Raw genomic sequence first — 14,062 nt, forward strand, 5'->3', positions numbered from 1 at the left:
CTTATAACACAGCTCATTTAACTTACCTTATATTAATTATTCTTTATTAATAAAAATATTTTCTTCTAAGCAGTGGTTACATGCATGGCACTGGAGCCTAAATAGAGTGACACATCTACTCTCAAGCATCTGGGGAAATGATGCTCGTATGTGAGGAGCATGAGAGAAAACTGATCCACCACGATAGATTAAAATATTCCCCATAAGTGCAAAGCGAGTGGGGTGGGGGATACTATATTTGTTTGAGAGTTAAGACGATACAAGATGTTTTATGAAAGATGAAGAGGTCCATGTACAAGAGTCTTAAATAAGTGTGATTTGGAAAGTCACAGATGGCTGAGGAGAGCTCTAGGGCCAAAATAAAAATGTGGTCAGAAAGTCTGAGCACATCATTCATGAGAGGCATGGAAGCAGAAAGGAAAACAGGGAAAAATCAGTAAGGCAGAAGCAGCTGGAGGCCGAAACCCAGCACAGGCAGCTCTTGGTAAGAATTCAGATGAGAAGTGAGAAGCGGCCAGGTCCTGAGAGCCGGGCAAGGGCCAAAACAAGACTCTGAGGGGATGAGGTGCAGAGGCAGAGGTGAGGATGAGACGGCCCTGCCCTTGGGGACTATGGCACCAGCATGCCCCTGGGAAGCACAGGCCCAACAAGATGGAAGTGAGGGTGCAAGGTCCAAAAGGAAGAGGGGACAGAAACACAGGCACCAGCCGCGTGTGCTCCTGGAAGAGAGGTGGTTGGTGTGGCTGGCCCTCACACAGATGCCAAAGCTGTGGGAAGGTCAGCAGCCCAGTACTCCCCAGGTGACATCCCAACCCACTAATGGCAAATCATACCACAGATGACAGAGAAGGATAAATTACCCAGGACTACACACCAACCTGCTACCTGTTACTTATTCAAAACTAAGTAGGATTTTAAAGAGAATAAGCTTAACTTGTGAATGGAGAATGAATGTGAGGTTAACAAAAAGTAAACTAGCTCACCATTGCTTGTTGGAGGGAATGGCCCATCAGGTTGCTTCAGCCGGTAAGAGCTTGCTAATCTGGGAGGGTTTGCAGGTCCTGGCGGAGGCCCACGAAGAAATAAATGCTGTCGACACTCCAAACCTGGGTTTACTCTGTGGCTACTGACCAAACCCATGGATGGAACATCTGGAGCATTACTAACCTCATAGCTATTAGGGATTCGGACGTGAAGAAGGTCGGAAAATGCAGCCACCACACTGCTAATGTTCTAGAACAAAAGTGTAAACACTGTGTTACCCTGCCTAAGGCAACAGTGAGCCACAGAAGCAAACTTTGCTCTTCAGGTCACTGCTATCTGCAGGACACATACAATGCAAACAAATCCAACAAGTTTCATTTGGACTTAAGAGTCTCAGGAAAAAAAATTTTTTTAATGGACCAGTACTCCTATCAAGCTTTCCTAAACAGAAATCCTCATACAGGGATCCAATTCATGTTAAGTATTTGTGCGATGTTAGCTATCTGACTATCTGACGGGTGAAAAGGACACAGCCACAAGGAGGGCACTAAGCCTCATCAGGTTTCATAGTTGGGCAGAAACTCCCTCCAAGTGGACTCTGTCCAGGTCTGGGCAGACGTCTGCGACAGCCCACAAGAGCATTCACTGTCCTACCAACTGCTAAGTTATGTGGATGACCAAAACGTCCTATCACTATACCATCAGTAAGGTTGCCAATATCCTCACAGAATTGAGAGAGAAAAAAATTCTCAGCAATTTATTAGTGTTTGATATAAGCAGCTGCTACCTCAACACTTACACTGCTTCTGTAAAACTTTTACTGTCAACAAAGTTCTTTCTTGCTGCTTCATTTTCTATGTGTAATTATTGAAAAGTTTCTCTCCACACCCTTTACTAAAAACACAAGAACACAAACTTTATTCTGTCCCGGCTTCAGCTGAGACCAATGTGATGCTTTTTCAGAGTGCTCAGAAGCAACACAGACATCTCAATGACTGCTAATCCTACCTCTCACAGGGAGTTTCTGTCCGCCATTACCCTGCTGTGCACATCTTGCTGTAAGCCACCTAACACACCTTTAAGAACGGGGGACACAGTTTATAATGTTAAAGAGTATTTTGTCTTTACCTCAGCAGCTGTAGGATGCAGAGTAATTGCCACAGATATAAGACCTGATCTGGGACCATTTGGGGATGAACCAAAAGGTGGTGTGAAAAATAAAGTGCCTGGCTCAGTTTTGATGTCATTCCTTCTAGATTCCAAACCTTAAATGGGGGGGGGGGGGGGGGGGAGGAGAGAAAGAAGGAAAGATGGACTGAGTGTTAATAGCTTCTCAAAATCAATATACAAACATTAGTAAACTGGCACACTGTAAAGAGAAAGAATGTGGCTGAGTACTTTCCCTACCTTTCCCAGCACTGCTAGGAAGAATAGGAATAATAGGGGATGGCACAGGCTCTGGAGGCTCCTCTTTGACCAACGACAAATCTGGGTACCTGCTGACTTCCATCCCGACCACGCTCTCAGGAGAGGAGGAGGGAACAAAGCTGTCAGGAGTATCCCGGTCACCACCATGATCCTGTATCCTGAGGGAAGAACAAACAGAACACATCAACAGGTGCAGATCCATGCCTGGGGGCTTCCTCCACCCACCGCGCCCTCTCTGTGAGCATGACTACAAGGTTCCCTTGGACAATGGCAATAATGTAAGAAGTCAAAGAGCAGGTTCAGGGCCAAAGAATAAATCTCTCAGAAAAAGACCTAAGAAACACATTACAACTATTAAGCAATTTGAACAATAGGTTTCCTCCTGACTAAACTTCAGCATCAAAGTTTAAAGACCGGCCAAAGAAAGATGATGATCAGATTATAACACAGAAGAGAAAGGATGAATACTCACACCTCTGCCAAGTGCCAGATCCCTGAGACTATGGGAACAGTGTGCAGCCAGAAAGGGAAGCCAAGTCGCACACCCGCATAGTGGCAACGCAGGGAACACTTGGTCAGTAGGGCTTCATAGGCCTTTATTTTTCTTAACTGACTAAATATGGGGAAAAGAAGAGGAGAATGGTCTAACCCAAGAAGCCAGAAGTTAACGAGGGTGACTGAGGTCAGAGGGCAAGTGTGGTCTCAAGCTGATGCTGCAGGATATTCCCAAACCTGGGGTCTCTTATTTCCCCCACCCCTGAGGAGACACTGTCATGAAAGAGAATTTGAGCAGCAAAATTATGAGAAGACTCAAGAGTGGCTTCCAGACAGAGCCCCTGTGAAATCCAGGAGTGGAGCGGATCCCCACCCATACACATCTAGGAGACTGCCTCCTACAACTACTCTCGATTCACCAGTCTAGCAATTTCTAGCAGTTAGATGCAGAAGAGAGCAAGGAGACCCGGATTCTAAATCTGGACGAGTAACTTCTCTTTGGTCCAGTTTTCATGTTAGTATAAAGTAAGGGACTTAATCTAATTGATGTCTCATCAAATAGAGGGTAGTTATCAGATTATCCAAGAAAAAGAGAATCCTCTGATGAAGTTCATTAAGAACCTTTCCTAGATATAGGTAGGTGGGTTGAGATTATCTACTAAGGGAAGCAGATTCTCCCCTCAGAATCTTGGGTCTAAAGAGCTGACACAAAGAAGTACGAAGCTCTGGATGGGATAGTCCTTAAATTTCCTTCCATGCAAGCATTCTCTGATATCTGTGACTGCCGCCCTTTTTAGACATCTGCAAACATCAATAAATGACAATGATCTTTGAAATATTTTGTGTAGAGACTCCCATTGCCTTAGTGCCTATTTGATTATTTGTTGAACTTTCTATACCATTCAGGAATTTAAAAATGTACAAACTAATTACATTCAACAGTAAGAATATTTTATAAATAAGGTTCTAAAGAAAACTATTCATCAAATGTTTACCCCTTAAATGTTTTTTACATGTGATCCCTATAGGCACTCTGCTAAATATACACATATTTTAAAAAATATGAAGTAACTAAAAAATTTGTGAGAGAAAAGGAACTCTACCTTAATTCTTCCTGATTATTATGAGGTGGTGTTGGCAATGAGGCTGGAACATCAACTGTCTTTGGGCCTTGAGCAATAGCTCTGGCTAATAAGTCATCCTGTGGTCTGAATGGCAGCTGAAATGGTTTAGGTCCTAGGCTTTTGGTAACTGGAAAAGCAAAAACACATAAACAAAAAATAGATTTCATCAAAACAGATACATGGGTAGAACTTCGCAGTCTGACTGCTTTTCTAACATATACAGTTGGCAAAGGGAACACTCCTTAAAGGTGTACAACTCAGAGATGTAACATCATACCTTCATGGCTCATTAATACGCCGGCTCTTCCAGCAAGTTCTTCAGTTGTCGCAAAACCATTTGCCATCTTCTGACAAGCCATAGGAGGTGGTGTAGGAGGAAGAGAGGCAGGGGGTGTTGGAGGATTACTTAAATTATTCTGCTGCAGGAGACCAAAAAATTTTAAATTATATGCTACAGAGCAAATATGCCATGACCTTGCTAAAACTTAGTTCTGTGAATTTTTAGCACATGGAAGCAAGGCTACAGAAATGTCATCAAGATGCATCTTCATTCCTAAATGCATACCAAGAAGAAAAATAAAGGTCCAAGGCAAGGAGGTTTTTTGGTGAAAGAAATACTCATGCTTGTATGGACAAATTAGCCATTTGCTTACTCTGCCCAGCTTGAGTACTTGCATTAAGAAGCAGTTACATTATTCTATTCATGTCTTTTTAAATCTCATTGTTATAGCCAGTGAAAGACAGCTTTAAAATTCAATCAATAAATTGCAAAGAGTTCTCAAAAGTTCAATTATTAAATTCTCATTAAGATATGCCCCAGTTCTATAAAAAAAACAAAAAAACAAAACTAAAACTTGAGAATTTGTGGTCCTAATCCTCTAACTACATACTCCTATCCTCAATATTAGAATCTGGATTGTCCAAAAGCTCTATAAGAAGCAAAAGTCACAGCAATAACACTGAAATGCCTAAATCATTAACAAATGGGAGTCCCCTCCAAACATTTTTCTCTGCTTAGCATGTGTCATCAATTTGTCATTTGTTGATTGATTGATCAGTCTCTCAGGCATTGTTGGAATCTACCAGTAATACCATGAAAATCAAGTGCAAGGTGAAATTACAAATCTTGCAAAGATCTAGGATTTCATGAAGGTAATGAAGTTGTGTTGGAGAATAGCTTGCATCAGAAGAGAAGGTGTTTACAAGAGTTAGGACAGGTTCTAACTGAAGAGAAAAGCCGACAATGATAATAAATGGAGCATCACAAGAGAATGACTTTAATACTAACATAAGAAGAGAAGCCTTCCAGGAAACTGATGATACTCTCAAATATTTTTGCAAAAAAGATCATTTTACATAAGTCAGATGTGAAGTAAAGAAAGTCTAATGAGGCTGTTATAAAACGCTAAAATAATAATACCAAAAGATAAATTTTAGTTTGATTTTTTAGTTTAAGAATTAATGTCTAGTTGTAATTAGTACCTAAATCATTAGACAAAATACATTTTTCAATTTTTTCATTTTATTTTTCAGGGAAAATTGCTAACTACATTTTTAAATTCTATTTACTATGAATTTGGATTGATTTTAAGAGTTAATAAAGGTTATAGGAAAACAGGTATTTTCTCTACCATAGAAATACATGATGGATGCTCTTCACTATTTGTATTCTTACCTATAAAAATTTCAAATGTTTATGTTAGAAACTCTTCATCCAGTGAAATTTTAACCTTTTAGCTGAACTAATAAAGTTTAAATGAAACTTGGAAGATTAGATGGAAAAACAAGATAAGCTCTACCAATTCTGGCATGGTATCCAAAGAGGAAGCAAGGTAAGACCTTGGCGAAGAAACATACCTTGTAGATCAACTGAGAATAGTAATCCGAAACCCCTTCAAGGGTAGCACTGCCAAAAGTTCCTAGAAGTCGGCTCCCACTATTAAATTGGCCACTGCCATAAGGAAGAAAGTGCGCAAAGTTCACTCCAATGATTGGTTCCATTAGAGGGAGCAGAGAGAGCTGCTATTAAAAAACACATTGAAGAGTAATGTACACGGTCAACAAAACAGAGCGTTTCGCAACTTTTCTAAGACCCAAGGCAACTTAGTCCAATAAGGCTTGAGAAAAACAAGACTTAAAAATTTTGAGTATCAAAATGCTAGAATAAGTGAGAGAGACCACAGAATCTCTGAGATATATTTAAAAATGAGTTTTATTCTTATATGTCTTAAAGGGATGCTGCCAGGCATCTAACAAGAAAAACACGTTCCTTATCTTTGCTCAGCAAGAATCGGGGCATGAAGGGAGGCCAGGTATCCCCCAGTGGCACTCTTAGTGGCTGTCTCCCACCTTCTGTAACAACTACACAGGTGTAAGAATAGAGTTTACTGTGGGGAGACCAGCAGTTGCATTTCCTTGCATCCAGAGTCACAAGTAACACAGACAGTCTTTCTTGGTGCTGAGGCTGCTCCTTTTGAACACAAGTAAATCTTGACCATCACCTACCAATCCATCTAACTGCCATTTTCGGGTGCCAATAGGATATGGTGCAGTTTTGCTTGCATTTAGAAATCTACTAGACTCCTTGTTGAGACACCATTTATCCCTGTGACTACTTTAATTAGGAAATATGGTGATAAAGAGAAATTTCAGTTTAATAGGGTTGAAAAAGCACTTGATGCCTCACTTCCTTGACTTTTTAAAGGAGCTGCTCCGAGGGACTCACCTGCTTCAGGTGGGTAAAGGTGTCAGTGGTGGAGTACATAGCTTGTTTCTCCTCTTCATCCTTCTTCCTTTTCTTGGAGCGAGGTGCAGCCTTCTCCCCTGTCCTTTGAGTCCGTTTGCTTCGAGGTTTCTTGGTTTCACTTCCTCCATCTGTTTTTGGCAATTGGTTGTTGCCACATCCAAAACCACCTTGCATCTGAGCCCCCAAAGTTTGCTAATGTAATTGGAAAGGTTAAGAGATAAGTGAACTATTCACATGTTGGATTTTTGTAGCTCATGCTAATTCAGTTCCATCCTATGATACATATTCCTACCAGGCATACTAAAAGTTGAGGAAAGGCAGTGGCCTCAAATGGGCTGTTTTCTGAAATATCATCCCGTTTTCAAACATTATTCTCGAGTACAGAAATTGGTAAGCTGCGAAGTTTGAGGAAAGAACAGAATTCTGAAGTGTGGCTACTTTCCCTTTCAGAGCAAGCATTACTCCTCAGGCGGAGCGCACGGATGCCAGGGCAGACCAGAGCTCCTTGTTCCTGCTCTCTGGAAGCTGTGGAGGAAGGCATGCTCTTAGCCAGAGGCTGTGGTAGCCTCTGCACAGCGGTCTTGATGAGTTATTTTGGGATCCCCTCAGGAATGGGTGAAATACAAGGTCTGTAGAAACCACAGATAAGCTCCATAGCCCGTGCACCTTTGCTGAGAGGAACAGCTAGCCTCAGACCAATAAAAACAAACAACACTGGTCATCCAAATTAGCTCATGATTCTATATGTGACTGAGTAACAACTGCTATATACTTAAAGTCAATGAGAAGGCCTATGTATATGCTAGCACATAAACCTTTTTTCTTTTTAACCTTTGTCTTTACTTAATGGCTAAGAAAAAGTGAGAATAACCAGTCCTTGAAGAGGTTCTTAAAGGTAGTGCTATCAATACCTAAAAAATATGGGAATTCTTTTTTTTTTTTGCGGGGGGGGGGGGTTCTTTTAGGGGCCATTATTTCTAAACATTATAGTTATAACTTTGCTAGATAGGTAACTACAATTGCTAGACTTATTTTGATGTATTCTGCACTAAATCTTCGAGGGTTTGAAGATTATAGTTTCCAGTTTCATTTTAAATGGCTTAGAGCATGCATGGCAACATTTTTCTATAAAAAGCCAAATAGTAATATTTGAGACTCTGCAGTCCACACAGTACCTACTGTAACTACTCAGCTCTCTGCCCCGGTACTGCCAAAGCAGCCACAGAGCATTCATAAATGAACAAGTGCGACTGTGTTCCAATAAAACTTTTTAAATTCATGGACACTGAACTTGAATTTCATGTAATGTTCACATGTTGTGAAATATTACTCTTCTTTAGAGTGTTTTTCAACCATTTGAAGATGTAAAAACCATTCTAATCTTAAAAAAGAAAGGGTAAAAGGTCTAAGCAGACTCAGACTACCGATTCCAGGGTAAGATCAATGGTTCTCAAAAAGTAGTCCCCAGAGCAGCGAATGGAGTACCACCTGAGGCTGGTTTTAAATATGCAAACTCCCTTGTCCTACCTTCCACTTACTAAATCAGAAACTCTGGGAGTGAGGCCCAGCACCCTGTGTTTCAACAAGCCCTTTACATATTAAAGCTTTGAGAACCAAAGGCCTAGAACCGTGTGCCTCTCCATATTCATATGCATATGAATCGTGTGGGCTCTTATTTAAAAACACATCCTGATTTGTAAGCCTGTGCTGGAGAATAAGATTGTGTATTTCTTTAAAAGTTCCCCAGTAAGTAAGGTCAATGCCTTGGGTCAATACCCAAGGATCACACTTTGAGTACCACGGACCTAAGAATGTCTTATTGGCTTATAAGAGGTTAATAATGTAGTTGCTTATTAAGTGCGTTTGGGTTAAAGCATTTTAAGTGTTTTGCAGACATTATCTCTAATTCTCAGAATTACCCTAAAAAGCAGGTATTACTACATTTCAAAGAATACTTCTAATTATAGGGGAACACAAAGGTTAAAAATCATCCAAATGTGTGCCTGAGATAAAAAGTTAACATGTTAATGTATGTTTGGTTTTTTACCTATGCCTACATATATTGTGCTAAAACACAATGGACACACTTAGTATTCTTTTTAGTGGATTGACATATTATTTTCCATAATATCAAACATTCTTATGCAGCATAAATTTTAGTAGCTGCAAAAAAACCCCCACAAAACTCAGATAGTTTATAGAAATAATTTAATCAATAAATACTGTACTAAACTTATTTTCTTAAATTCCTTCTCTCACTTTTTTTCTCTTTTAGTAGATAGGACATTAGCTATTCATGTGGTTACATCTTTGCACACTTTAGAGTTTTACAGCCCTTATGCCAAATTTCTCAATATATAATAGGTAGGTCAAAGGTATGCACCTTTCACAGACATTACCAGCAAAATGTTTTTAACTCTGTTAATCCTTGCAGCAACCCTACATAATAGGGAATAGTGTTACTTCTGCTGTGTACAGATGAGGACATCAAGGTACAGAAGGGCTGAACCCGCCCAGACCATCCTCTTGTTAAGAGGTAACACAGGGAATTAAAGCAGGCTGAGTAGTAACCTCATAAACTTTCCAAGAAGGCTCTACCACTGCACAGCAACCAGGAAGCTGCTCTTCTCCTAACCCCAACTTGTGTGTGAAGACACAATCAAACTCAGCATGGAGGAAAATTTTGTCTATTCAACTACTGCCACAGCACTTTTGCCTTTTGCGTGACTAGAAAGTAAATGGGATTTCATAATTTGTAAATGGAGGATAGTAAGTGCCACATGACTAAATGATATCTTCAAGCAAGTGCTCAGCATAAGAGACCTACTCAGGATATGGCAAGCCATCATTACCCCTAGTAGTAAGTCACTTGGCCCCTTGCCACCCTCCCAAATGGACATGAGACCAATGTGACACAGTCCAAACATTTATACATATGCAAATTGATCTCCTTCCTTTTTCTATCATAACATCCTCTCTATGTAACATATAATTATCAGTTTTAAGACTTAACTTCAATTCCACACACTGAGTACTTACTATGTGCTAATACTGTATTAAGTACTGTGAATATAAAGGTCCTCAAGATGCAGTCTATGCCCTTCAAGAAGCTATTTAAGTGGTATTATAAAAACTGCTATGTGAGCACATGGGCATCAACACATTTGAGAATGGCTGAGCTGAGAAAGATCTGGAGAAGATGATTCTAGAACTGAGTTTTAAAAGAAGACATTGGCCAGATGTAAAAAAGAAAGGAGAGCAATAGGCAGAAACAGCAGCATATGGCCATACATGGAAAGGTGGAATCAGAAAGACCCTGAGGGGATTGAAGTAATTCAGTATTCCTAGGGGCACAGAATGCAGTGAGAAAGTAGTCAGAGACTGGGCATATTTGGTGGTGACAAATTGGACTGAAAAAACATTACCACTGAAGTTTATAAAAGTTACCTGAATCTATTCAAGCCAGCACTCAATCTCTACAAAATGGTCACACAAGAAAACAAAGAGTAACAACACTTGCTAAAAGAACGGCTTAATTAAATACAACCTTAAGACTGAAAATCTCAACGAAATATACCACTTCACCCCATCCAATTAAAAAATGAAAACTGTAAAATACCAATCAAGAAGCACTATAGGGAAAGCTTTATGAATACACCAGTAATGGCACTGTAGCTTCTGAAAGACAAGAAAGCAACAGTATTCAAGCAGACCAACTCTTACAACCCAAAAACCCAGTTTAGGAAATAGCTCAAGAAGTTCACTGAAATACATGGGATGGAATCTCGTAAAGGTATATTTACAAAGAACCTCTTTTTTTTTTTTTTTTTTTAATTTTTTTTTTTTTAATTTTTATTTATTTATGATAGTCACAGAGAGAGAAAGAGAGAGAGGCAGAGACATAGGCAGAGGGAGAAGCAGGCTCCATGCACCGGGAGCCTGATGTGGGATTCGATCCCAGGTCTCCAGGATCGCGCCCTGGGCCAAAGGCAGGCGCCAAACCGCTGCGCCACCCAGGGATCCCCACAAAGAACCTCTTTATACCAAAAAACAAAAACAAAAACAAACAAAAAGGACAAACTCAATGTTTTATACCTTAAAAAGGGCACAATATTGATATATGGAAAGCTATAAAAAGTATAAGATTTCATTTGTACTAAATCAAGTATTAATACACTGCAACACAATGGATTCCCAATGTGTTACCTCTGGGAGCCCTGAGAGTCTCCACCAGTATTAATGGGTACAGGAGCTATGATCTATACGGAAATTACGTACTTACTTGCAATAAAGATACACTTTTTGCTTTAGCTAAATCAACTCATGTGGTAGTACTCAGCTGACAGGCACGTGTTACACATGAAATGCATTAGTACATGTCTTTGATTTTTGAAGAAAAAAGTAAACAAATTATTCCTTAATATGGTTTATGGGTGTGAGTCAAAACATGGGCTCCTCAGAGGTAGAAAAAATTAAAATTTGTTCTTTAGAGTAAAAAGTAGCAAAGTAATGTTGAAATTAGTAACATGGTTGGCACTAATCTGCTGTAACTAATTTAAAACAAAGGGGAAATGAGGAAGTTACAGATTTCAGTGAGCACACTTACCAATCCTTCGACTGGGTTCTGCCTCTCAACTAGTTTGTTATCCTTTGTACAGTCATCTTCTGAAAAGCTGCCTTCTGGTTTTTGACTTAAAAGGGAAGATGATTTTTTATTTTTCAGCAGATGCTTCAGAAGTTCATTGCCTGAGTCTCCCTTGGCAGCAGGGGCCCCAGCAGAATGAGGAGGACTCTGTGCTGAGGAGACAGGACCAGCCACAGCTCTTCCTTCAGCCTCGTTCCCCGTCTGTTCCTCCCGGTCAGGCCCATCTTGGCCAGGGCACTGCAGTGGTTCAGTGGTCTCTACTTTTACCTCTTCAGCTGCAGCAGGGGTTTCCATGGAGAGCTTATCCACCTCCGGGTTTGCATAAGTCTGTGGATTTGGAGTTCCCTGTGATAAATCAGTTTGGGGCAGCTTGTTTTCTAATTCTGTACCCAGTTGGCTGGCTGCCATGTTAGGAGTTGATGGGCAGACAGGCTCCATTGACTCAGGTTCGACTTGTGGGGGCAGCTCGCCGGGTGTGTTCACTGTTGGTGTGGAGGTAGTTTCTGAGATGCTTGGGGTGGGTGGAGCAGTTATATCTGAGTGGGGGGTGGATGGAGCCCTAGTGGACTCCACATCCTCATCTTTCTTCTTCTTTCTTGTTCTTTTCTTTTTCCCTTTTTCTTCTGGGATTATGTCGGAATACAACTGGATGAGAGACTGGGCTGATCCCGGATAACTCTGTCCGTGGGTTGCTACAGGGTCTTGGCCGCAAGGGAGACTGCTATTGGTTGCTACAGGTGCTGCAGGTAAAGCAGGTGTGAACGGAGGCCTCACTGGGGATTGCTGGAAGCTGGTCCCAGAAAGCCCTCCATGCACCTGCTTCACAGAATGGAAATTTGGGCTTCCACCAGGAATCGATGGCGAGTCAGAAAGGAATGAGGGAGGTCCTATCTGCCTTCGCTCGTTGGTTTGCAGGAAAGTCTGAGTGGGAGGGGAATTCATAGATCCTTGTTGTATACTCTGCTGCTGTGAGCCCTGCCCCATTTGCTGTTGGGGCTGTGGAGATTGCTGAAGGGGCCTGGGAGGCTGGGTGAAGTCACAAGGCAGGTCAGAACCGTAGAACGGCATCTGGGAGCGCAGTGGGCCATGCTGTTGCATGCCCACCCCCTGCTGCAGAGCCCTCTGCCTGTCGACCTCCTGCATGAGCTGGATGCGCTGTCTTTCCTGCTGTTCCCGTAAGCGTTCCTTTCGTTCCCGTTCCTGGAAACTTTCGCTGAAGGGGTTATTGTCATCAAATTCCACCCGTGGTGGTGGTCCACTCTGTGGATTTACACTGGACACCGTCCCTGGTGCTGGTGTGCAAGTTCTTATTGGTAACTGGGCAACTGGAGGCGGAATCCTAGCAGGGTTGAGGGGCAGGTGGGCAGGAGCACTGGCAGGCTGCCAGCCAGGTAAACTGGGCATTCTAGCAGGGCTGCTATGCCCAGAAATGACCGCTGGGTGCTGCTGGTGCTGCAGTTGCTGTGGCACCATGGGGAAGCTGGGCTGGCTCATGGCAGGGGGAGTGGCACCTGGAACGAGGGGTGGTTGGGGCTGGACGCCTGGCATCACGGCAGGTGGGGCCAGGGCACATTGCTGCTGCTGCTGTTGCTGCTGCTGCTGCTGCTGCTGCTTGATCCGATAATCTTCAATCAACTCAGCATGCTCTTTCTGCTGTTTACGGATCTGGAATCATAAAGTTAGGCTTACTTATTTATCCTGCAGGTATTAAATTAGATCACTGGCTATGATTACGGTGGGGATTACATATAAGGCAGATCTTGCAGTGGCAAAAATATTTTGCTTAGGCAGTGGCAAAAATCATAAAAAATTGGATCGATAAGCACTAAAGACTGCCAATCTTTTAACAACAGGATCTTCCTAAAGTCATTTGTAAAATTTCTTTACATATGATACACCAAAACAAATTGGAAACACATTTTTCTGAAATAAATATTTTTAAAAATCTTACCACAAAAGTCATAAACTATTTAACCTACACATCAAAAAGGTAAAACAATAAACAAAGGCTACACAGGAATCAGCTAATTGACCTGCCTTAACATTCATACAAAAAGTTAGAATAACCAGCATCTAATTCAAACTTGAACCATTTTAACAGGTTAAAATTTCATTTGTTAGGTCTACAAAATCACACAAGGTATTAAAACAAGATGAAATAGTAGCAGGTACATCACCCCACCCCACCCTTACAGGCTAAAAAGACTGTATTAATATAAAACTCTTTGAATTTAAGGGCTCACACACTCAAATTATAATTTCTAAAAAAAACATCCAAAACTCTGAGGTAATATTTTTAATAATTCCTAACAAGCTCTTAATATAAGGACTGACCTGTGCCCATCAATTCATTCCAAAAACCCTTATACCCCAGTGTACCAGATGCTACAAAACAATCTCAGTAAAGATAAAGCCCATGTCCTCAGGATGCATCTTGCTCAGGAAGGGGAAGAAGAGATGCTGGTGCGACACACATGCTCTGGAACTTCCCAACCCTGGATGCATATTTTACTAATACATTGAGCCCATAATTTCTAATTGTTCTTCCACTCCATCCCAGATAGACTAGCCTGTTCTCTGCACATAATGGTTTTGGTGGGTCTCCAGTAGCTGCAGAGCTAACTTAGTTTTCTTCCTTCC

The 14,062-nt window shown here is 41.3% G+C and overlaps 1 protein-coding gene across 21 annotated transcripts in view; it reads right to left on the minus strand.

Moving 5' to 3' along the window:
• KMT2C (lysine methyltransferase 2C) overlaps positions 1-14,062 on the minus strand; it is a 284,078-nt gene that overhangs the window by 15,420 nt on the left and 254,596 nt on the right. For 15 of the 21 annotated variants that reach the window (XM_025452148.3, XM_035699675.2, XM_025452196.3 and 12 more), the window contains 8 exons: positions 11,384-13,087; positions 6,757-6,969; positions 5,889-6,053; positions 4,309-4,450; positions 4,011-4,158; positions 2,392-2,570; positions 2,113-2,249; positions 984-1,233 (listed from right to left, as the gene is read on the minus strand). In XM_025452148.3, coding sequence (XP_025307933.3) covers positions 984-1,233; positions 2,113-2,249; positions 2,392-2,570; positions 4,011-4,158; positions 4,309-4,450; positions 5,889-6,053; positions 6,757-6,969; positions 11,384-13,087 — 2,938 coding nt within the window. The remainder of the gene's footprint in view (positions 1-983; positions 1,234-2,112; positions 2,250-2,391; positions 2,571-4,010; positions 4,159-4,308; positions 4,451-5,888; positions 6,054-6,756; positions 6,970-11,383; positions 13,088-14,062) is intronic. The other 6 variants (XM_049094712.1, XM_049094711.1, XM_049094709.1 and 3 more) reach the window with 4 other exon arrangements.

Source organism: Canis lupus, chromosome 16 (assembly GCF_003254725.2).
Source record: "Canis lupus dingo isolate Sandy chromosome 16, ASM325472v2, whole genome shotgun sequence".
Classification (NCBI taxonomy): Eukaryota; Metazoa; Chordata; class Mammalia; order Carnivora; family Canidae; genus Canis; species Canis lupus.